The sequence below is a fragment of the Mesoplodon mirus genome, assembly GCF_964341445.2.
Source record: "Mesoplodon mirus genome assembly, chromosome: 18".
NCBI lineage: Eukaryota > Metazoa > Chordata > Mammalia > Artiodactyla > Ziphiidae > Mesoplodon > Mesoplodon mirus.
Genome location: NC_138994.1, coordinates 45,142,285 through 45,167,609, shown reverse-complemented (window position 1 = coordinate 45,167,609; position 25,325 = coordinate 45,142,285). Strand labels below are relative to the sequence as shown.

Sequence of the window (25,325 nt, the reverse complement as noted above, 5' to 3'; positions counted from 1 at the left end):
AGTTCATGACACAGTAGAAACTTCAATATGAATTATGGTGCTTTCTCAAAGAAAATGTGTGTCGGGGATCTTGGGGGTAATTATCAAAGGTGAAATTTCATAGATGCTTTTCTGGAGTCAACCATAAAATCTTTCTCCTCTGCTTACCATTAGAAGGGCGATGGAATGGACCTTGTGTATTGACCGTCCAACCAGGGACGGTGTCCTTTTCCAGGGAGGGTAAATAACGGCATTTCCCAGAAACACTTCAAGTCTCTAATTCACAGGACAGTCTTTTGTTCTGCGCATATTCTTTATCCTTTACCTAATGCTTTTTTTTTTCTGCATCAGGTAACCTGCTGCTGCCCTATTTGACATATCAAGGTGGATATTTAATAAATGATGACCACTTATTCATCAAATAATAAGTAACATTTTAGGGCATTCATGTGATAATGCCTCCTGCTAATCTCTTGTTGAGCTAGAAATTGATGAGAAATTCACTTTGCGAGACTTTGCCGGATTAATTATAAACGTGACAATTACAGGATAAAGTGAGGGAAGTCCCCAGGGAATCAAGGGCAAGGCAATGCCAAGTCAATTCTTATTGGGCAACAATTCAGCTGGGATTTTGCGTTAAGGAGTGAACGTGAGACCTCCTAGGGGGCGCGCCCGGGAGCTGGAAAACTTCCTGGTGAACAAATACTGAGGCTGGAAAGATCTAAGCTGCGGGGTTGGCAGTCCACAGACCCTCCTCGAGTTCCGGCTTCTCTGCTTACGGGTCGTGTGGCCTCAGCCCATTGCGTTAACCTCTCTGAGCCCGTTTCTCCACCAAATAAACCGAGGACGGTCAAGTCTCGCTTGCAAGTTTTGATAAACTCTGTAACCTAGTCTGTAATTTAAACAAGCAAACCACAACCATCCCGGGTGTTTCTACACGCTCCTCCCAGTTCGGGTCCCAGGATGGCGGGTCCCACAAAGGCTCTGCCTCCCCTGCGGGGCAGACGGGCTGGAAGGAGGTGGCGCCACCTGTCCGCACACACCTGAGCCTGCGGCGGAACCAGCTGTACCAAGGTACTCTCCACCCGTTCATCGCCCCCAAGGGCGCGTCTCTGGCTACGCAGGAGGCTGCCCTCTGGGGAATCTTCCTTTCCCTTCTCTTCACCTTCGCCTGGAGGTAATTACAAGAAACTTAGCAACAGCCACTAGGGCGTTCACATTTATCATTCCTCTATTATTTTCACAGCTTGAAGGCTGGGAGGGGACTAGGAGCAGAGGTTAAATTCAGGTCGATAGGTTTAGGAGGGGTTAGGAAGGGGGCGGGAACCTGAGCTCTGTGCTCCAGTGCTTTTATTCGTGGTCCGAGCGGCGGGGGCGGGACCAGACAGGGGTGGGGGCGGCAGGGCGCTGCCCGGGGCGGGCCCTAAGGCCTGATTCCCGCGCGGGGCGGGGCGGCCCCGCCCTTGGCTCCGCCTCCGTCCGGTCCCCGCACACCTGGCCCGCAGGTAGCCGGCGCTCGGGCGCCTTTCCGAGCCTGGAAGGGCCTGTTGGCTGCTCGTCTGTCCGGCGCCCGGAGGCTGGGGGCTCCGCTCCGGGAGGGGCGCCGGCGGGAGCCATGGACCCGGGCGCGGGGGCCGCGACCGGAGAGGGGCCGCCCGCGCCCCGGCCCCGCCGCCGCCGCTCCCTGCGCCGCCTGTTTGGCCGCTTCCTGCTGGCGCTGGGCAGCCGCTCCCGCCCCGGGGACTCGCCGTCCCGGCCCCAGCCCCAGCCGGGACACGGCGATGGCGACGGGGAGGGAGGCTTTGCTGGCCCCCCGGGCCCGGATCCAGCTGCGCCCGGAAGCCCCGGGGAGGAACGCCCGCCCCGACTCCAGCCCCAGCTCCCCGCCGGCGACGGGGCGCGGATCCCGGGAGCTCAGGGCTTGAAGAACCACGGCAACACCTGTTTCATGAACGCCGTGGTGCAGTGTCTCAGCAACACCGACCTGCTGGCCGAGTTCTTGGCTCTGGGGCGCTACCGGGCGGCGCCGGGCCGCGCCGAGGTCACCGAGCAGCTGGCGGCGCTGGTGCGCGCGCTTTGGACGCGCGAATACACGCCCCAACTTTCCGCCGAGTTCAAGGTAGGCAGCGCCGGGCTGCCTCCAGCCTTGGCCGCTCGGCGGCAGCCACGTTCCGGCCTTTAGGGTTTCCCTTCTGGACCGTTGGGTGCTCCACCAGGAAAGGGGTTTCTTGGGGACTTCTCTAGATGGCATTTGCCAGTTAAGCCTCGGATTATCGCTTCTTTTTAAAATTAAATTTATTTTTACATTTTTATTTATTTTTGTCTGCGTTGGGTCTTCGTTAAGGTGCGCGGGCTTCTCACTGCGGTGGTGGCTTCTCTTGTTGCTGAGCACGGGCTCTAGGCGTGCGGGCTTCAGCTGTTGTGGCACGCGGGCTCTAGAGCGCAGGCTCAGTAGTTGTGGTGCACGGGCTTAGCTGCTCCTCAGCATGTGGGATCTTCCTCGACCTGGGCTCTGGCCCGCGTCCCCTGCATTGGCAAGCGGATTCTTAACCACTGCGCCACCAGGGAAGCCCATCGCCTTTGTTTTGAGTTGGTTTAGGAGGGGTTAGTGTGGTTAGTGTGTCAGCGCTTGAGGCGGGTGAGTGCAGGGAGCTGGTAGATTTGAGCGTATTCAGCATTTCTGCGCTCAGCAAACATTAGTTGAAGTATCGGAGGACTGTTCTAACGCCAGTGATAGAGAGTTTCCACTCTAGTTTCCAGTGCGGTGCGGGGAGTCGGACTTCGAAGGCCAAGGTCTAGGAGGAAGGAGGTGAATGATGAGAAGGACGCAGCCAGGCCAAGATCTAGGAGTAATCCCCACAGGGGGAGGGAACAGCACGTGCAAAGACCAGAGGCCTGAAGGAGCTGAGAACTGGAGGCATGAAAAAAACTCGGGTGGCTCTTGTCCAGGAGAGTAGAGTGGGGAGGAGATGAGGTTGGCCAGATCATGTAAGGTTTTGGAGGCAACGGTAAGGAGTTTGGCTTTTATTCTAAGCCCATCGAAAGCTGAGAAACCTGTGTGCCGGCTACTGCGCTGAGGGCCTGGGAGAGGCAGTGGGTGTGCTATATTGGAGGTGGCATCCTTTTGCTTAGTGTGAATGAAATCCCCTAGGATGCGTTAGCGTGGGTTTGTATCCTTTGTTCCTGGGGTCACGGTCTACTTACCGGGTATGCTGCAGGGTCATGAGGCTTTGGAAGTTATGTGTATCACTTCACCCAGGATTAAAGCCGGGCATTTGTTTGGGGTCCCAGTTGGATTAAAGAGTGCTGATAATTGACGCGCATGGCTGGCTTCCTGCTAAAAAACCACAGTTCTGGGCAGAGAGCTGAAGCTCCCCAAAGACTAGGGATTGTTGTTCTTGGGGGAGAGGGAACTTGTCAGTGTTCATTCCACAAGCATCACCGCTCTTGAGTTTCAGCCTGAGAAAGCAATCCTTGCCATGTGACCCACGAGGATGCCAACCCCCGCCATCCTCTCTCCTGCTTCCACTAGTGAAGCACTGTTCTGCAGGCGTCAGTGGGTCAAATGGGTGTCAGTAATATCTCTTTTTGGCATCATTTGCTTTTTAAATGTGAGAGGCAGTATCCTTTAGTGGTTCAGAGCAAGGTCTTGGTTACCTTGAGCAAGTTACTAAAATCTCAACTGTGCCTCAACTTTCCTTATCTGTAAAATGGGACTCTAGTGGTACCTACCTTCTTATAGGTTGTTGTGAGGGTAAAATGAGCTAATTACATAACTCCTCACCTGCAGAGACCTGGAGGGAGGGAGGTAATCCTGTGTACCTTTTCTACTGCTCCGTGCATTCTCATCCAGTTACTGCAGCAATGGGAGAGACAGGAGTAGCTTGAAAAGTCTTCCAAATTAGTAATCACCCTCCATGACTCACCGGCGTTTCCTGTCTCTCTTGCCTGCTCTCAAATCCCTAGAGCCAAGAAGCTCCCTGTGAGCCTCGGGGAGCTGAAGGATAATCAAACTGTTAATATGTTAGTAAGGGTGTTATAAGCCAGGGGTTCCTGGAACTTTCCTGGTAGGCAGCCTTGGAGAGAGTGGGGAAGGATTTTTAAAAATCTGTGCTTTTAAACCTTGGGGATTGAAATCTAGGTGAGCTCCTCTTATTTTACAGATGAGGAAACATTTATTCATTCAACAAATATTGAGTGTCTAGATACTATACAGGGAGCCTGGAACACATGTGGGGTGATGAGTGCAAAACCTGATCCTGGGGCTCCTCTCCTGGAGTTTACGGTCCAGTGGGAGAGATGGATGTGAGTGAAGTCATACCACGGACCCACGATTAGAACTGGTGATAAGTGAGTTACTCCAGCCCAGCCACGCAAAAAGGATGGGTCTGTGGTGTTCCCCCTCCCTGGGCCCTGAGTCACCCGGCGTCCCAGTGGTAGTAGGACTTAAGAGCAAAGGAATAAATACATTTTAAAAATCCTGTCCATGGTATTATTCATAATACTTTGATTTCTAATGATGTAATTCAATGTATATAACTATAAAAAATTGGAAAATGCTAAAATGTAAAAAAAGAAAGGTCTGGAACTCCACCCTCTGGAGATAACCATCATTACTGTGTTGATGTGCTTCAAATTGTGTACAAACAATTGGCAATTTTAGTTTTGTATCTTGCTGTTTTCAGTTAAGTATTATCATAGGACTTTCTCCTGGTCATTAAAATGTTTTATAAAACTTAATTTTTAATGATTGTGGAATATTTCATTAAATGAACCAATCCCTAGGGAGACGTTTATGCACTGTACAATTTTCCAGCTATCTTGCTACATTGAAAATTCTTGTATTTAAATCATTGTCCTCAGCTCTGATCATTTCCATAAGCTTAATTCCTTGAAGTGAAACGACATGGTCAAAGCAAAGATGACTGTTTTGTTCTTTTTATGTTTTCTTGCTTTTTAAATCAACTTTTTTGAGGTATAAATTATGTACAGTGAAAGGCACCCATTTTTAAAAATTGAGTTATATGCGAGATATAACACTGTGCAGGGTATATAATACATTGGTTTGATACATTTGTATTGCAGTATGATTGCCGATAGTAGCATTGGTTAACACCCCTATCTCCTCATGTAATTATTATTTCTTTTAGCTCTGGGAAAAATTAAGATCTAGTGTCTTAGCAAGTTTATCGTTTATAGTACAGTTTTGTTGTCTATAATCACTGTACAGGTACACTTCATTTCATTGTACTTTGCAGATATTGTGTTCTTGACAAATTGAAGGCTTGTGACAACCCTGCATTGGTCAAGTCTATCAGTGCCCTTTTTCCAAGAGCATTTGCTCACTTTGTGTCTCTGTCACATTTTGGTAATTCTCACAGTATCTACAACTTTTTCATTGTTATTATATTTGTTATGGTGATCTGTGCTCAGTGATCTTTGATGTTACTATTATAATTGTTTTGGGCTGCCGTGAGCTACGCCCATATAAGATAGTGAACTTAATAAATGTGTGTGTTCTGACTGCTCCACCAAGGCTGTTCCCCCACCTCTCTCCCTGTCCTTGGGCCTCCCTCTTCCCTGAGACACACAATATTGAAATTAGGCCAATTAATAACCCCACAATGGCCTCTAAGTGTACAAGTGAAAGGAGAAGTCAATCCATGCGGCAAATGTCATCGTGGTCTTATTTTCGGAAATTGCCGCAGTTACCCTGACCAGTCAGCCGCCACCAACATCGAGGCCAGACCCTCCACCAGCAACAGATTAGACTCGCTGAAGGCTCAGATGATGGTTAGCATTTTTTTAGCAATAAATTGTTTTATTTATTTATTTACTTATTTATTTTTGCCTTTTTTTTGAATTTTATTTTATAATAAATTGTTTTTTAATTAAGGTCTGTAGGTTGTTTTTTTAGACAATGCTGTTGTACATTGTAATATTGTAGTGTTAAGAGACTACAGAATAGTGTGAATATAATTTTATATGCCCCGAGAAACCAAAAAATTCACGTGACTCGCTTTATTGAGATATTTGCTTTATTATGATGGTCTGGAACTGAACCTACAATAACTCTGAGGTCTGCCTGTACCATGTATTAGTCTCCAGGACTTATTTATCTACTAGTTACAACTATGTACCCTTACACACCATCTGTCCCATTCCTCCACTCTCAGCCCCTGATAACCACTGTTTTATTTTCTGCTTTTCCAATTTCGATTTCTTTTTAGATTCCACATGTAAGAGGTATTATACACTATCTGTTCTTCTCTGACTTATTTCACTCAGCATAATGTCCTCATGGTCCATCCACATTGTTGCAAATGGCAGAATTTCTTTTCTCGGGGCTGAGTAAAAATTTTAAGTGTAGAATCTGATGAGTTTTGACATGTATGTACTTTTATAATCACATCCCAATTTTAAGTATTTATTGTTTTTTAGTTTTTAGTTCAATTTTGTTGGGCTTGATTATTTTTAGTACCCACACTGACAAATTTCTTTCCAAATAATTATATCAAGTTGTAGATACACCAGCAATGCATATTTTCCTAAGTATTGGTTATTCTCTCTTATTAATTTATTGAACAAAAAGAAACAGCATCTTGTTTTTACATTTGTTTTTTTGATTAGGAGTGAGGTGTTGGATTTTTCTATGCTTTTTTTTTACTAGTTGTAAGACTGCTCTTGGAATTGTCTGTTCATGTGGTTTGTCTATCCATTCTGCCTTGGTCTTAATGTTCTTTTTTCTTGTTTCTGTAAGTTCCTTAACTTTAGTCATATTTGCTGCAGATATTTTCTCCCAACTCTCTCCTTCTCCCTACGGAAAGTTTTAGATTTATTTATCTCATACCTTTTGATAAACAGTCTATGTTATGTACTTCTAGTTTTTCTATGGCTATATTAAGAATTTCAGCCATCTGGAATTTATCATAGCTCATGTACTTGAGGATCAATTTTAGACTAACAATTTTAGACATACAGTATGCCTCAAGTGATACGGTGGAGGCATTGCTTTTTAAAAGCAAGGATACCTTCATCGCTTGTATGTTTTGGAAGTTCTGGACAAAACCAGTAAGACATGAAGTGGAAATGGAAAAAAAATATGTTGAACAGAAGGAAAATTACTAAATCATTGTAGAAATCCTTATTTTAGCATGATTGCTGTCACTAATGGGTTCAGGTACAACATAGACAGTCAAAAGCAAGACACATTTAGAAACATATAAAAATGAGATTTCATACCTAAAAACAACCCAATGTATGAAATAAGTAGGAATACTTCTTAAAACAAATATGTTATAAATTATCAGTGGTGAGAGGAAGAAATACACACACACACACACACACACACACACACACAGATAGAGCTATGCCATATTGCAGGGTAGAAATACCAAATATTGCCATTCATCTCTCCCAAGTTAAATCCCAGGGATTTAGCTTTAATGCAGTTCTAGTTACATTTCAGTAGACTTTCTATGGGAATGTTTTCTGTAGAATAAATAGGTAAAGTTATCTTAAAAAACTCTGTAAAATACCTGACAGATACTGTTATAATTGGGAAAAGACCAATAAAGAATAGTGTTCACTGTTAAAAAAATTTGCAATGTACAAGTTAAAATGAAAAAGAAAATTACCTGTGGTCCCATCTTTCTATAACCATTTGCTAATATTTTGCCATATATTTTCTGGTCTTTTACCTTTCTATCTATAAATGTATTTTAAAAATCTCAAATGTATATTTTCGCTGTTTTTTTTTTAACGACAGGATTATTTATCTTCTTTTCCCATTAGTATTTCCTCAAGCATAATTTTTAAGGCCATCTGATATAAGTGTGCAGTAAGTTCTCCCCAGATAACTTTGAGATATCTTTGCTTGGATCTCTCATTTCCTTAGGCTAAACCCCTTAAAGTGGAATCACTATGTTTATAAAGAGGGACATTATTAAGGCCTTATCTTGTCTGTCTTCTTGAAGTTGTCATATTCTTTCTGGAAAGATTGTGTGGCTTTATGGCCAGACTAAGAGGACAAGAGTGTCAGTTTAAAGGATTAGCCTGATTAGCAGGAGAGGAATGGTTCTCACATGGAAGGAAGAATAAGTAAAGGTATAGCCCATAGAAGTGGGAAAGTATGTTTGGGGCACCCGAGTGGCTCATTAACCTGGAGCTTTGAAACATGAGATGGAGTGGTGAGTGATGGATGGGGCCAGACTGGAGGAATCTGGATTATTAGGTGGTGAGTCAGCAAGCCGGGAAGGGTTTGGGTGGGGACACGACATTACCAGCTGGGCTGTGGGAAGAAGGGTCTGTCCTGTCCTGCAGGCAGTGGGTGGTCAGGGGGAGGTGCTGGGGGCCGGGCTCCCCTCGAGGTAGGCATTGCAGTCTGGATCAGTGGGAGTTAGGACTCAACAGTGGGAAAGGGGCTCTGGTGAAGGGGTGGGATGGAAACAGTTGGGAAGGCAGACTCAGAATGCTTGACTGATGTGGGTGTGAGACGGAAGCTGCAAGAAGACCCTGACACTAAGAGAAAGAGCTGATGTTAGAGATTTCAAGCTGGAGGGGCTGGCTGCCCCCCTGGGAGGGAATGTTGGGACTAAGGGTGTAGGTTTGAGGGAGGCTGGGAGGTAGGGTTGCCAGGGAAAATACATGATGCCCAGCTCCATTTGAATTTCAGATAAGCAATATAACTTGTTAGTAGAAATACATTCCCAATATTGCCTGGGACATACCTACACCACAAACATTACCATTATTTGCTGCTTATTCAAGGTTCATTTTATTTGCTAATTGGGCAGCCCTGCTTGGGGGTCAAAGTGCAGAGAAGCCTAGACCCTCCGGTGCACCCAAGCTAGTGTGTTTCAAATAAAGACTCAGAACCAGCGTTTCAGTTAATTAAATCTTGAATTTCGCTTCGGCTCATCCTAAAGTTTCCTTTAAGTCCCAAGGAAAGATGAAAAAAAAGGAAAAGAAAAAAGAGCCCAGGGCCTTTGATTAGATTGGCCTTGGTGAGATCTGCTGGGTTCACAGCTTTGCTCACACACACAGCTGCCTTGGGTGGGCATGAGCAGAGGACAGACCTACAGGGCACAAGGCCTGCCCTGTGCACTCACACAGAAAAGGGGGTTTGCTTACATTCAGATGCTCGTGCTTGCACAAAAAAGACCCTGGAAGGATGCTACGTGAGAAAATGTTCAAAGTGTCCTCCCTCTGGGGAGGGGAGGGGCACCCAGTCCTGGGAAGACTTTTCGTTACTGTTCTTTTTATATTTTGAATTATTTTTTTTTAAAGTAGGTACATATATTACCCTTTGAAATAAACTTTTTGAAAGCTGGAACATGCATTTACCCAGAAAATGGCAAAGCTGTCACCTCGTCTAACAGGACAGCGTGAAGGGTGCAGGAATGCGAGTGCCACAAGGGCAGGGAATCATATCGCCATTCGGTGTTGTAGCCCCAGGCCCTAGACTAGTGCCTGGCCCCTAGTAGGCACTCAACAAATAAGTATTTATTAAAGGGATTAAGGACTGGCCCAAACATTTTGTGATCTAACCACAGAAGGAGATGTTTGTACTTCTCAAGTTTCATTCATTTTAGGAAGAGGCAGTGAAGGAACCACATGCGTGGTATTTAAGGAAGCCCACTTCACTGGGCCATGTGGTCATTCTCAAAAAGAGTTGACGCTGTGGGAATGAAGGAAACTACCGTGGAGAGAGAAGGACAAGAAGCTGACCACCTTTGGGGTGAACAGAGAGAGACAGCGTGGAAATAGACTGAGGGTGTGGGTGGGGGGCCAGGTGAGCGTGCCCCCCAGCAATCCAAGGACCAGAGCTTCAGGGAGGAGAGATGGTCACCTCTATCAGAACATTCTACCATGTGATCCAGCAATCCCACTCCTGGGTATATTTCTAGAAAAAAATGAAAACACTAGTTTGAAAAGATACATGCACCCCAATGTTCATAGCAGCACTATTTACATTAGCCAAGACATGGAAGCAAGCTAAGTGCCCATCAGCGGACAATTGGGGACTTCCCTGGTGGCGCAGTGGTTAAGAATCTGCCTGCCAATGCAGGGGACACGGGTTCGAGCCCTGATCAGGGAAGATCCCACATGCCGCGGATCAACTGAGCCCGTGTGCCACAACTACTGAGCCTGTGCTCTAGAGCCCGCGAACCACAACTACTGAGCCCACGTGCCGCAACTACTGAGACCACCTGCCACAACTACTGAAGCCCACATGCCTAGAGCCTGTGCTCCACAACAAGAGAAGCCACCACAATGAGAAGCCCACGCACCGCAACGAAGAGTAGCCCCCGCTCGCCACAACTAGAGAAAGCCAGCATGCAGCAACAAAGACCCAACACAGCCAAAAATAAATAAAATTAAGTCTTAAAAAAAAATCTTAATCATTAAAAAAATAAAAAAAAAACAATTGGATTAAGAAGATGTGGTATAAACATACAATGGAACATTTCTCAGCCATAAAAAAGAATGAAATACTGCCATTTGCAGCAACGTGGATGGACCTGGAGAATATTATGCTTAGTGAAGTAAGTCAAAGACAAATACTATATGATATCACTTACATGTGGAATCTAAAAAATAATACAAATGAATCTATATTCAAACAGAAACATATAGCACAGGGAACTCTACTCAAAAGAATCTAAACAAGAGTGGATATATGTATATGTATAACTGATTTACTTTGCCGTACAGCAGAAACTAACAACATTGTAAATCAACTATACTTCAATAAAAATAAAATAAAATAAAATAAAAAAGAAACAAAACAAAACGGAAACAGCCTCACAGACATAGAAAACAAACTTGTGGTTACCAAAGGGGAAAGGGACAAATTAGGGGTATGGGATTAACAGATACAGACTACCATACATAAAATAGATAAGCAACAAGGATTTACTGTATAGCACAGGGGATTATACCCATTATATTGTAACAACCTATAATGGAATAGAATCTGCAAAAATACTGAATCACTATGCTGTACACCTGAGACTAACACAATATTGTAAATCAACTATACTTCAATTAAAAAAAATATATATATATACATATATTCAACAGACAACCCTGTGTGTTTTCAAAGGACAGGATATACAATGGTAGTCTTTCTGGAAAAAACGATGCCTCCTCCTATACAGAGAACCCTCACAGCATTTGGGGACACTGCCCCCCAAATGACAGGCTTTAGCAGGAAAGACCATTTCTTGCCCCACGTTGTTTCTGACTTGTCATCCTGATCAAGGCTGAAGCATGACCATGGGTAGGCTTGGTGCTTCCAGGCCCTTATTTGGATGTTTGAAGGGCCAAATTGCCCCTCAAAGCGCGGGCTTCTCACTGCGGTGGCTTCTTGTTGCGGAGCACGGGCTCTAGGCGCGCGGGCTTCAGTAGTTGTGGCTCGCAGGCTCTAGAGCTCAGGCTCAGTAGTTGCAGCGCATGGGCTTAGTTGCTCCACGGCATGTGGGATCTTCCCTGACCAGGGCTCGAACCCGTGTCCCCTGCATTGGCAGGCGGATTCTTAACCACTGCGCCACCAGGGAAGTCCCCAATTGTCTGGGGATGGGCATTTAGTTTGCTTCCATGTCTTGGCTAATGTAAACATTCTTCTGTTCCTTTCAGAATGCGGTCTCCAAGTACGGCTCTCAGTTCCAAGGCAATTCCCAGCACGACGCCCTGGAGTTCCTGCTCTGGTTGCTGGATCGTGTGCACGAGGACTTGGAGGGCGCGGCCTGGGGGCTGGGGTCCGACAAGGTCAGTCGCCCTCAAACAACACGTTGTGTTTGATTTTCTTTTTTCCCCTTGCACATTTACTCAGCTCTTCAAAACTAAATCTTGAAATTCGGATCCGTAGATTTTTGTGTATTCTGGCTGCTGTTCACATGGTACCGTTCCCTGCTCCTTCCTCTTTGCCTCTTTTGTTTTAGACCAGACGTTTCCTCCCATTGCTGTTCCTCATCCTCTTTAATCCCAGTGATATGGTGAATAGGGTTTCTGTTTGGTTTAAAGTTTGAAAAAAAATCTCCTTTTTGTCAATATCCTACGCCTTAGTATGGTCATCTGAGGCCATGAGTGCCATTGCTTATTATTTTTAGATGCTTCCATTTTAACTCCACCCTTGCTTTTTTAGTTACTTATCCTACAGAGCAAGCGATTCCCAATCTTTTTTCTCAAGACACAGGATGGATGATCTTTACATGTGTGCACTCAGCAGTCTCAGATTTGGATGAAACCTCAAACTTTTGGGAGTAAGAAAGCCCTACGATCATTTGTAGTAGCCACCGCTAGTTGATAAATCAGCTGTGTTCTCTAGGGGCCTTGCTAAATAAAGATCAGTGATGGATTCTACTCTAATCCTATCCTTTTCTCTCTCTCTTAAGAAAGTAAAAACGAGTGCAGTTATTATTCCATCAGTGAGCAAAGTTATTACAACAATATCCATGAATAATCTGCTATAATTTAAAAAATGTTTCACAAGCTTTGGTAATTAATCAGTCGCATATTACTTTTTATGTGTCTCAAAACTGATCCAGATGCAGCTACAAGAACTGCTTTACTTGTTTTTTGTTTGTTTTAATTCTGGACATTTTTTTCCCATCCCCCTCGTGAATCAATTAAAAAGCCCTCTGGAAGTGTTTCAATCTTTCACCCGTTACCTTCCCATCCTTACATTATCTGCCCAGAGACCATTATTCTAGAGTAATAAAGATTGAATGGAAAAATGTGACACAAATGGACCTATCTACAAAACAGAAACAGACTCCCAGACATAGAGAACAGACTTGTGGTTGCCAAGGGGGAGGGGGTTGGGGGAGGGAAGTATTGGGAGTTTGGGATTAGCAGATGCAAACTAGTTTATACAGGATGGATAAACAACAAGGTCCTACAGTATAGCACAGGGAATTATATTCAATATCCTGAGAAAAATCATAATGGAAAGGAATATGAAAAAGAATGGACATATATGTATAACTGAATCACTTTGCTGTGCAGCAGAAATTAACACAACATTGTAAATCAACTATATTCAATAAAATAAATTTTAAAAATAAAAATAAATAAATAAATGGGGGAGATTGAATGGCAGTCACAGTTTGTAGGATGAATGAATCGAGATATGTAATGTGCAACGTGATGACTGTAGTTAATAATACCATATTGAGTGCTGGAAATTTGCTAAGAGTAGATTTCAGGTCCTCTCACCACACACACAAAAAGGTAACTACATGAGGAGATGGATATGTTGGTTGGCTTGACTGAAGTAATCATTTCACCATGTAGATGTGCATCAAATCGTCATGTTGCACTCCTTAAATACATACAATGTTTATTTAAAAATAAAATGGCTCAAGAAGCTGAGTCATGTTTTTTCGTAACTTGTCCACACAGCCAGCTGTTGTCTTTGTTTCTTTCCCTTTTAAAAATGACAAGCGGCAACTTTAAGAAAAGGAGGGCATAACCATCTATGTCTTGAATAAAGAATAGATCTCTTTTAAACAACAATATAATGTAGAAGCTAAGAGCTTGACAGAGCTGCAGAAAGAGTACTCATGTCTGAGACAGCAGGTTGCCAATTGCATGGAACAGGGAAGATAATGATTGTACAGTATTCTGTACTCCTCAGAGCACATCTTGGAGTGTTATACACAGTATGAGTAGCTACTATCATTTGCGGGGTGTTGTTAGAGTTATTATCCCCATTTTATATATGGGTAAACCAAGAATCAGAGAGGCTATGTAACCTTCCTGAAGCAGCACAGCTTAAGAAGAGGTAGAGTCAGGATTCAAATCCAAGGGAGGTCTGGCTTGAAAGCCTGTTTTCTTATCTTAAAAAGAACCATCCCAGGACTTCCCTAGTAGTCCAGTGGTTAAGACTTCACCTTCCACTGCAAGGGGCACAGGTTCGATCCCTGGTTGGGGAACTAAGATCCCGCATGACAAAAAGATAGAAAAATAAAAAAGAACCACTCCATTCACCCCCAAAACACACAAATGAAACAAAGCAAAAACTTCACCAAACAGAACCTGGGAGGACCAGACACTTAAAGGTTATGGTGGTTTCTCTGGGTTGTGGGATTGTGGGTGATTTTTCTTATATGTACAATGATTTTCTGTTTATCTAATTCAGACCCTTTTAGTTGCAACTTGGTCCAACTTAAGGAGAGGGCATTTATTGTCTTTTAGAACTTGTGAGTCCAAGGGTTGATCCAGCTTCAGGTAAGGCTGGATCCAAGGTCTCTTTATCTCTTGTCTTTCTCTTCATTCTCAGACTGACTCTGCCCATCTAGTGGAAGGAGGGGCCCCTGCAATGCTCATAGAGCCTTTTTCACTTGGGATCCCAGAAAAAGCCCAGGCAAGAGTCCGATTGTCTTAGCGTGGCTCACATGTCCATTCCTGGGCAGGTGGCCAGCAGGATGGAATATTCTGATTGGGCACATAGGTTCCATGCCTGTGGGGTGAACTCCACCCAAATCACATGGGTAAGGAAGGTTTCTGTAGAGCTGGGGCACGTTGGAAAGGAATGCTGAGATGACAAATGTGTCACCACACTGTATTCCATAATCTTAGCATGAACACATTTTGAAATCAGAATGATGTATTAAAAAGATAGAGATACTGTTTATTGAAGTGTGTTATGTGCCAGGCGTTTCATATGATGCTTTTCATGACTCATTTCACTGATGCATAGGAGACACTCAATAAACCCCTGAATGGTTGAATAAATTAAGTAGTTATCATGCTTTAATATTTGATAACTCATAATAAGGATAATAATAAGTAACTCATAATAAGGTTAATTCATATATTACAGTTAATGGAACTTTAGGTTAAATTGTCCAAGGTCATTCAACTTCTACCTGTGGAAAGAGAATCAAACCTGAGTCTGTCTATTTCAAAGCAAGTGTGCTGGATCCCTTTCCTTATCCTGAGTTTCTTGTGCCTTCTGTTTCCCACCAGAGGGAGGGAGGAGACCTGGGTGCCTCTTCCTTCTGGCTGCATCTAGGAAAGGCTTCTTGGGAGTTTTCTGGTGGCCTAGTGGTTAGCATTCCAGTCTTTCACTGCCATGGCCCCGGTTCAATCCCTGGTCAGGGAACTGAGATCCCGTAAGCCATGTGGCACAGCCAAAAAAAAAAAAAAAAAAAAAAAAAAAGCTTTTTGTCCTGTTTTCCACTCCCTGGCTGTGCCAGGCAGTCCTTCCTACCTGGAAAGTAGGAAGGATAAACAGCCTTCCCAATTACCTTTCAGACTTCCTCTTTTGCGCCTTTGTGGGAAAAGTCTTTGGACTTAAGGATGAGGAAGAGCACAGAGAGGTTAAGTAACTTGCCCTAAGTCACACAGCAAGTCAGTGGGAGAGCCAGGATCCAGATCTAGAAAATTCAACTCTAGAACAGGGCTTCTTAGCCTCAGCACGTTTGACATTGGGGCTGGGTAATTCTTTACTGGGAGGGGGGTTGTCCTGTGCGTTGTAGCATTTGTAGCGCCCCTCTACCTACCAGATGCCGGTGGTACCCCTAACTGTGATTGATAACCAAAAATGTCTCCAGGCATGGCCAAATGTCCCCTGGTGGGAGGAGGGAAAAGCGTTTCCCCATTGAGAACTTCTGCTCTGGAGCCTTTGCTCCCAACCACAGTTCACCACCCCCAAACCTTTCTTTAAGACGCCTTTGAAAATCGGGCTGCCTGCGGAGGCCTGGCTGTGAACACTTGAAGGTAAAAGAGCAGAGCTATTGGACTCTTTGGCACAAACTTCATTTTCTGTTTCCAAGAAGGAAAGGGACTGTCCCCTGTGTAACTCTGAACAATTTTTCTGAGGTTATTTCTGTTTCAAAACATATGAAAGCCATGTAGTTCGATTTATTTGAAACTAGAATAGAAAACATAAGGACCACTTTCTTCTCTGTTAATGCAACGATAAATGTTTTTGTCTAGTGAATAAGGCATCTTTTTACTACCCTGTAGACGCTGTGACACTAGCAACCTTTTGGGTAGTTTATCTTATAGGAAACGCCACTCTTGCAGAATTAAGAAAGGGATGAGGCTGGGGAGAGGACCAGGAAGCTAACATTTATCAAGCACCTACTATGTGCCAGGCAGGATACCCACATCTTTTTTGGTTTAAATGATGGCTCCATGAGGTGGATGTAATACTGCTATTCCTTTTAGATGTGGAATGAGGCTCAGGGAGGGTTTTAGGGTCACTTAGTTAGCAGGGTGGCGCCAGCTGGGTCTCACCTGATAGACCATGCTTTGTGAATGACTCTCTGCTGCCTCTTACCCCAGCCTTGTTTGGGATTTTCACTTTCCATACCCATCCTTGGATGGTCACATCCACAGCCTCTCTCAACACGTGCTGCCTTATCATCTGGATGCAGAAGCAGCCTGGATCATTATCTTTGGTTTCGAGGAACAGCAGCCAACCAGATGACCCAAACAAGAAGGGGATTAGTTGGAAGGCCAAGGGGGAGTGTGCAGAATCGAAAGGAAGGCTGAAGACCAGGCTTGGAACCATGAAGAACCAGACAGCTCTGGGGTGAGGGTGTCTCAGTGGCAGGAACAGCTCAATCCTCCAGCCTGGACACTTCTGCTAGAGTCGCTGTTTGCAGCCTTTGGGCCACTCTGCCCATGATTGACACGCAGGGCAGGAACATCTCATCCGTCTAGCTTGGGTCATGTGCCTGCCTGTCTCTTGGTCAGGGAGGACAGGACCCCCGAGGAAAGAGCCTTCCCCACCTCCCCTTGGACTGAGGCTACTGCCAAAGAAGAAGGGTTAGTCCTGAGCAGGCCCAGATGCCAGTATCTGCTCTGTATCCAAGTTCTCTCTCTCCTCCGAGCCCTTCATTTACCTGCCGTAGGTGTCTCTGCCTCGAACTTGGCTTGCCCTCCCCTCCTCCCCTGACCCACTTCTCCTTTTGCCTTTCCCTCTTCTGTTAATGGAAAGTGGTTCTCCAGGCATCAGACTGGAAGCTTGGAGCTGGCCCTGTGTATCCCTCCCTCTGTCTCCGTTTCCTTCCCCATCAGGTGCTCAGTTATGAGCTGTGCACACAGGGTGTCTTGATTGCGTTCCTACCTCCTTTTTATTTTCATGGCTGCTACTCTAGTTCACCCTGTTGGCACCTGGACTCTTGAGCCTCATAATTTGTGTCCTAACTCCAGACGCCCCCTCCTTCATCATGCCCATGCCTGTCAGGTTATAGCATGTCTCTGTGCATGTAGCCACCGCTTAGGTTCAAAACCCATTAGATACTACCCATCATGTAACAACAGCAAACGCTTATACAGTGCTTGCTGTGTGCCAGGCACTATTCTAAGTGTTTTATATATATTAACTCTTTTAATCTCAAAATATCCCTAGCACGTTGGTACTCTCGTTCATTACCCCTTTATTAAATTGGAAAACTATGGAACAAAGAGTTTAAGTAATTGATTTAGCTGGATCAGAGGTTGAGAAACTCTCACAGCTAAGTGCCAGTGCAGGGACTTGAACCCCAGCAGTCTGACTCCAGCGTCTAACCCTTAACCCTGGTACTATACTGTTTACTGAACCAGGAATCTTCTTTAGGACATTTAAGACCCCATCCAACATGGTACCAGACTCTCCTCTCTAGCTCTGTTTTCTACTCCCCTTTGTACATCCTGTATTCTGGTCAAATTGGGTTGAATGAAATAGTGGGACTGACTGTTCTTAGTATTTGTCACTCTTATTTGTACCAAAATTTTATTATGAAAAATTTCAAACATGGAAAAGTTGAATTCCTTATACAGTGAATATCTCCTCCCCACCACCTAGATTCTATAATTTACATTTTACTAAAATTGTTTTATCATGTATTTATCTACCTATCCATCCATCTGTCCACTCATCACTCCATCTTTTTCTCATCGTTTTTTTTTTTGGATGCATTTAAAATTAAATTTCAGACATCAGTACATTTCTCCCCAAACACTTCCCCTGTGGTCCTTTCTCCTGGCTCTTTGAGGATGCTGGCCTTAAAGACGGGAGTGATGTGGCCATAAGCCATGGAATTCGCACAGCTACCAGAAGGTGGAAGAGGCAAGGAACGAACGTATTTTCCTCCAGAACCTCCAGAGGGAGTGCGGCCTTGCTGACACCTTGGTTTCGGCTCCGTGATGCTGATTTTGGACGTCCAGTCTCGAGACCTGTGAGGGGACACATTTCTGTTGTTTCAAGCCACTAGTTTGTGGTCATTTGTTACAGCAGCAACAGGACACTTATACATAAGGGAATGTAGAGAAGGATACAATAGGACAGATTGTGGAGGGAGGAGGCTCATGCATTCATTATTCTAAGGTGCAAACCTGGTCTGTCTGTGAAAGACAATGCTTGTGTGAAGACTGGCTCCCTGGAAAATGTGGACAGAAACAGCTTAGCAGAAGATGGGCAGATTTGGTGTGGATGTATTTGAAGTGATGGCAGCTCACCCAAGTGAAATGTACAGGAGGCATCTAGACACAGGGGGCCTAGAAGGATGGAGGTAAAGAACGGGGTTCTCCACCAAGGTTCATGATCTTTCAGCACACACACGCACACACACACTCTCTCATACGCTCTCTCCTGTCTCTCTCTCCTCTCTCTCTGTCTCTGTCTCGGAATTGGGGAGGTCCAGCGGATTGAAGGAGAGGCGGATTACGGTAAGACAACATGGAAGGTCCTGGTTCTGCAGGTTTAGGTCCATAGAGTGGTGCTGAGGACCCAGGAGGAGGTGTAGGTTCGCTGGTCTGAACGCAGTGGAGTGATGAGAGGCACATCTGATATTGCTTCCTCTCCTCATTTCTTTGCAGCTTCAGTCTGAAGCCAGGAAGACCTCCGAGAACCTCCTGTCGCCATCAGCTCAGCTTCCTCTAGGCCAAAGCTTTGTGCAAAGCCACTTTCAAGCACAGTACAGGTAAGAATAGGGTGTGTTTAGAATCTGTCCTTAAGGGCTCAGCAAACTGCTATGCTGGTAACTAACCTCCCTTTGCCAGGACCCCGAGATTACAAAACAACAGAAACCATAAACACCCTTCTCTCTCCCATTATAAATCCCAATTAACCACTAACTTCTATTGTCTCTGAACCCTCAGTATTTCTTTTTTTTTTTTTTTTCTTTTTTTTTTTTTTTGCGGTATGCGGGCCTCTCACTGTTGTGGCCTCTCCCGTTGCGGAGCACAGGCTCCGGATGCGCAGGCCCAGCGGCCATGGCTCACGGGCCCAGCCGCTCCGCGGCATATGGGATCCTCCCAGACCGGGGCACGAACCCGTATCCCCTGCATCGGCAGGCGGACTCTCAACCACTTACTCTTCATTGCGGTGCGCGGGCTTCTCTTTGCAGCGGCTTCTCTTGTTGTGGAGCACGGGCTCTAGGCACGCGGGCTTCAGTAGTTGTGGCTCGCGGGCTCTAGAGCGCAGGCTCAGTAGTTGTGATGCACGGGCTTTGTTGCTCCACGGCATGTGGGATCTTCCCGGACAGTGGCTGGAACCCGTGTCCCCTGCGTTGGCAGGCGGATTCTTAACCACAGTGCCACCAGGGAAGTCCCAATATCTTTTTTTTTTTTGCGGTACGCGGGCCTCTCACTGCTGTGGCCCCTCCCGCTGCGGAGCACAGGCTCCGGACGCGCAGCCTCAGCGGCCATGGCTCACGGGCCCAGCCGCGGGCGGCATGTGGGATCTTCCCGGACCGGGGCACGAACCCGTGTCCCCTGCATCAGCAGGCAGACTCTCAACCACTGCGCCACCAGGGAAGCCCGGAGGGAGCTTTGAAGTGCGTATTATGGATGCGAAAGAGGAAAAAAACTCGTTTCCCTTTGCATTACTCTTGACTACTTCCACACTCACAATCCTTCTGACCCCAGACGTGTGGGTGTTTTTCCCACACCAAGTAATTCGGCGATTCTCTCTGGACGCCAAATGAGTGTCCTACAATTTAACTCAATTCTGGAACTACCTACTTAGAGTGGACACGGACCCTGCAGGTTAAGGGCTCAGTCCCACCGGACTGCCTGCCCACCGGACACCAATTGCAAGTCCCGGGTCGTCACCTGTGTTGCTGACTGACTGGCTATAAATTGGAGGTTTTCACGGCCCCCTCCTCAGGTTCAATGATTTGCTAGAGTGGCTCACAGAACTCAGGAAAACCGTTTACTTACCAGGTTACCAGTTGATTTGGAAAGGGTATAACTCAGGAACAGCCAGATAGGAGATTCATAGAGCAAGGTCTGTGGGAAGGGGCGAGGTTCCGCACCCCTCGCTGGGTGCACCACCCTCCCAGCACCTCCCCACGGTCACCAACTTGGAAGCTCTCCCAGCCCCTTCTGCTGGGGTTTTTATGGAAGCAACATTATGTAGGCATAATTGATCCAATTATTGGCCATACGTGGTTAACTCAACCTCTGACCCCCTTCTTTTTTTCCCAGGAGGTAGGGGTGGAGCCCAAAGTCCTAGCCCTCTAATCCCATGCTTGGTCTCTCTGGCAACCAGCCCCCCTCCTGTGGTTTTCTCTGGGGGCTTTCCAGATATCACCTCGTTAGCATAAACTCAGGTGTGGTGGGATGGGGTTTGTCATGAATAGCAAAAGATGCTCCTTTTACCTTCATTCTTGCTCTTATCACTTAGGAAATTCCAAAAGCTGTAGGAGCTCTGTGCCTGGAACAACTGTTGGAGACCAATTATATATTTCTTATTATAAATCACAGTATCATAAGGCGTAAGGTGAGTCAGGGGAGGATTCGTGAAGAAGTGACATTTGAGCTGATCCGAGACTAAGGACCGCAAGGACCCTTTGTCGATTACTATAGAATGATGAGTAAGAAGCAAAATATTCATGCTGGAAAAAAAGACTGGTGACAGCTAAAAATAGCTGCTTTCTGCCTGCTGGTCCAGAGTTAAGAAAAAATATAGTTAGAGACGTCCATCTAGGCTAGGACTTCTGAGGTCTGAAAAGTGATTTTCTGTAGCCATCGGTGGGCACCAGCTCCACACTGGGGCCCCTGAGGGTGGTACTTGCTGTTCTGGACCCTCTTCAGCCTCTTTTCCTTGGGGGGAGGTTGCCTGGGATGGAGGGCCACCCTGGCATCGGCCTTTATGAAATTGAAAGCTGGAAATGTTATTATGGGTTAATTCAGAGATCCCTGTTCGCTGAGATTCTCCCTCCATCTCCCTTGTCCTCCTTTTTAGGGGGCTGAGTTTTTGCCTTTGGCTGGAGGAGAGAAGGAAGAAGAATAGTACTGGGGTGCTGGAGGTTATAAACTAGAGGACAAGTAATTCGTTGTTCTATATGATGATTACCACAGCCTGGAAACATCTGCAAGTTTAATAGCCAAGGATTGTTGCAACGTTGGAGTTTGGGCTACAGGTGTGATTGTGTGTGTGTGTTCATCTCTTCATAGCTTTTATTCACAGAAAGCCTAATCTGGTCCCCGTTACAGGCAGCATTCCCTTTTAGGCAGAGCATGTTTTGGAAGGCTTCCTCAGAACAGATCTTGGAGAGGTGACATTTTGCTTGTGCGTCATCATAATTACCTTGCCGACTTGGACATCCGTCTCGCCAGCCAGCGAGCAGGTGAAGCTGGCCAGGTTGGAGGTGTCAGACGTATATTCAGCAGCAGTGAGAGGCCAGAATGTGACACGAGCAGTGCCATTTCGGGACATTTGTAACCAGTGGAGAGCAAAGAGCAGTTCTGAGTTTCAGCAGCAGGTGAGAGGCTGGCTTTGGGACAGAAGCAATTTGACAAGGAGGATGAATAGCTCAGGGAGATGGGCAAGTGAACACTGAAGGGCATTGGGGTGCTTTTCTGTCTCTTTCCTCTGTGAGTACCTGGGAGATAGCAGGACAGGACCGTGAAACTCTGGGGGAGACGGCAAGGACGAAAGGACCCCCAGGCCACATTTGAGGTGTAGATGGAGCCTGGTAACATCTGGAGTTTTCTGTGAAAGTGACACTGCCCTTCCCCCTGATCTGTTGGTCACACTCACTGTCCTCATTTCTCATCCTTTGAGGAACAGGTGCATTTCATGTCCTCTCTGTGGTTTATTATGAAAACAATATATTTTCCCCATTTTTTAAATACAAAATTAGGCTGTTCTGTGATTTCGCCAAACTACACATCTCTTGCTCCCTGCCAGAGATTCATGGCTTAATCTAAAGGCCATATCCCTGAATCAGTTGACTATGATGTATCTGCGAGAAAAAATGCAGCCTCGCTTAGTTTTAGTAGCTTTAAAGAAAAAATGAATAAGTCAAAGAAAAATATTCCTTCTCATTTGTTCACTTAAATATGAAACAGGGATTTGGAAATTTCCTAAGGACAAAAATACATGTGTCAGGCCTATGTTATGCCATGGTACATGATGGGTGAGGGGAGGAGAGGGGAGGGAGAGAAGCTGGGGTGGCAGAGGGACCCCCACAAATGGCAGGTCCCCCTGCTGGTTGGAGCTTGATGTCTGATGCATTCTTTTTTTTTTTTTTTTTTTGTGGTACGCGGGCCTCTCACTGCTGTGGCCTCTCCCGTTGCGGAGCACAGGCTCTGAAAGCGCAGGCTCAGCGGCCATGGCTCACGGGCCCAGCCGCTCCGCGGCATGCGGGATCCTCCTGGACTGGGGCACGAACCCGCGTCCCCTGCATCGGCAGGCGGACTCTCAACCACTGCGCCACCAGGGAAGCCCTGATGCATTCTTTTTACCAAAATATTGCTATGGTTTTCCCAGAGGGAAATTTACCAGAGAGTGATTGAACATTAAATACTCCGGTCTGTACTCCGGTCTGTTTTCTAAAGTCTTGGTTGGCATTCTATTAACTTGTATCCAGGAAAGCCTACTTGCTATGAGAAGAGCACTGAGGGTTGCCTGGGACAACACCCTGGAAACCTCAGGGGCTCTTGCTGGGCCCTGGCTTTTTCTATTTTGTCTGCTCAATGGAAAACCAATCCAGCAGGACTGGTGCTTTCTGTCGAGATTCGGGAAACCTGATTCTGATCCCAGCTCCGGTTTTCTTGCTGACTTACCCTAGGGCTGTCCAGTGCTGAGAGCAGGACCTGTGGTGGAGTATTCTCCCCTATTCCCAAGGAAATTCATGTAGATTTTAGGAGAAGGAATGTAGCATCCAGAAACCCCTTATATCTTGGAAGAATATGGAGCATTATATGATGAAGGAAATAAAATAAGAGCACCTGGGTGGAGTATAAACCTTGCCTTTCCCTCTCAGAGATACATGCTAAATATGGGAGTGTTAAATTTCAAAGAGCTTAAAGAATATAAATAAACTATGTGGATCTACTTGTACTAACGACTCTGAAGGAATGCTGATGGGCATGGGTTCTGGAACCTGAGCCAGCTCTGCCACTTAAGAGCTGTGTGTCCTTGGGCAAGTGACTTAACCTCTCTGTGTTTCAGTTTTTTCTTCTGTAAAATGGGGATCGTCCTGGTGATTATGGCTAGCACACGGGTGAATCCATGCACAATGCCCAGTTTTTAGTAAATTCTTTCACCATTAGCTGTTACTACTAGCTGCTATTTTCTGAACTTTGTTTCCTTTAGCCGTACAATAAGGCAGGTGGATTCCATCAGTGGTTCTCCGCCTGGCTGAATACTAGAGTCACCTGGGGAGCTTTTAAAATTCTGATGACTGTGCCTCTCTCTTCCTGCTTCCCTTGAAACAGAATCTCGAGGAGTGGGGCCTGGACACCTGCATTTGAAAAAAGCATCCTATGTGATTCTGGGGCCCAGTGAGGCTGAGACCTTTAAGCTTGAAAGCTGGCACAGTATCTTTCGATTTGGAGGGGTTACAGCATCCCTTCCCATACTCAGTGCACTCATACATGTGACTAAACTTTATCCTTTTTAAGAAATTGAGATGAGTCACATAACATAAAATTAACCATTTTAAGTGTGCAATTCAGCAGAATGTACACCCACCATGGTGTGCCACTTTTTTCTAGTTCCTAACCATTTTCGTCACCCCCAGAAGAAAACCTGGCACCCATGAAGCAGTCACTCCCCAGGCCTCCCTCTTCTCAGCACCTGACAACCGCCAATCTGCTTTCTGTTCCTATGGCTTTACCCACTCTGGATATTTCATATAATTGGAATCATAAATATGTGGCCTTTGGTGCCTGGCTTCTTTTACTCACATGATGTTTTTGAGGTTCATTCATGTAACAAGTGTCAGGACCTCGTGGCTGAATAATAATCATTATGTGTCTATAACACATTTTGTTTACCCGTTTACCCATTGATGGACACTTGTTGTATCCACCCTTCGACTACTGTGAATAATGCTGCCATGAACCTCTGGGTACAAGGATTTGAATACCTGTTTTCAATTCTTTGTGGTATAGATCTCGGAGTGGAATTGCAATGGTGGCTCTCTAATTAACTTTTTGAGGAACTGCCGAACTGTTCAGTGTGATTAAACTTTAATGTGTATCCTCCACCCTCACAGATCTTCCTTGACCTGTCCCCACTGCCTGAAACAGAGCAACACCTTCGATCCTTTCCTGTGTGTGTCACTGCCTATCCCATTGCGACAGACGAGGTACGTGAGCATCATGCCCGTGAACTTGATGTCCATCCTTGGGAATCTTTTGGGCTTGCAGCTGCATTTTCTCTTTTGCTTCTCAGCCAAGCTTTGCAGCTTGGGAACATTCAATGATTGAATGTGACAATTTACGTGAAAGGTTACAGAGTCCCTTCTTTAGCCGAAGAAGGAATTATAAACATGCTTTTGTTTATCAGCCCTGTTGCCAGGCTTACGTCTTTGGCCCATTTAGAAGCCAGCACCGGCCAGTTGGTACCACTCAATCAGACAGGGGCGAACTGGAGAAAATCTGTCACCCTCTGCTTTCCCCTGCTTTATTTCCAAATCCTTTTTCTTCTTAGTGAAGGTGTAGGAAAAGGTTTATTTAAGGAGCAAAGAAAAAGGAAAAGGGCTGTTGGGAGATAGGAGGAAAAAAAAGAAAAGAGGAGGCAGGGTTAGGTAGGAGGTGTGGTCACTGTAAAAGTAAGAAGCACGTAGTGCAAGTGTCCTAGAAGTCCAGGGCTTAGCAGTGACTGTCAAGGCAATGGCCAGTGTCAGTCTCATGGAATTTTAGCGAACTATATGGGGTGCCTTCACTGTCACAGAAGGTGGCATTTCTTCTCTGGGTTCCTCACCTTTGTAAAAACCATTTCTCTTGCCCTCTGTCTGTTGACATTCTCCATCTTTTGGATGCAGTGAAGACATTTGTAAAGCCTTTCCTGGCAACTTAATCCCCCTTTCTGCTCTGAATTCCTGTGCTGCTGATTGTCTATGCCACAAATATAACACTGGCTTATCCTATCATCAGATGACAGCTAC

The 25,325-nt window shown here is 45.6% G+C and overlaps 1 protein-coding gene across 2 annotated transcripts in view; it reads left to right on the top strand.

Moving 5' to 3' along the window:
* Positions 1-1,550: 1,550 nt before the first annotated feature.
* The window catches only part of USP43 (ubiquitin specific peptidase 43), a 55,620-nt gene continuing 31,845 nt past the window's right edge, over positions 1,551-25,325 (top strand). For both annotated transcript variants that reach the window (XM_082605533.1, XM_082605532.1), the window contains exons 1-4: positions 1,551-2,098; positions 11,620-11,751; positions 18,799-18,902; positions 24,432-24,524. In XM_082605533.1, coding sequence (XP_082461659.1) covers positions 1,595-2,098; positions 11,620-11,751; positions 18,799-18,902; positions 24,432-24,524 — 833 coding nt within the window. In that variant the 5' untranslated portion in view covers positions 1,551-1,594. The remainder of the gene's footprint in view (positions 2,099-11,619; positions 11,752-18,798; positions 18,903-24,431; positions 24,525-25,325) is intronic.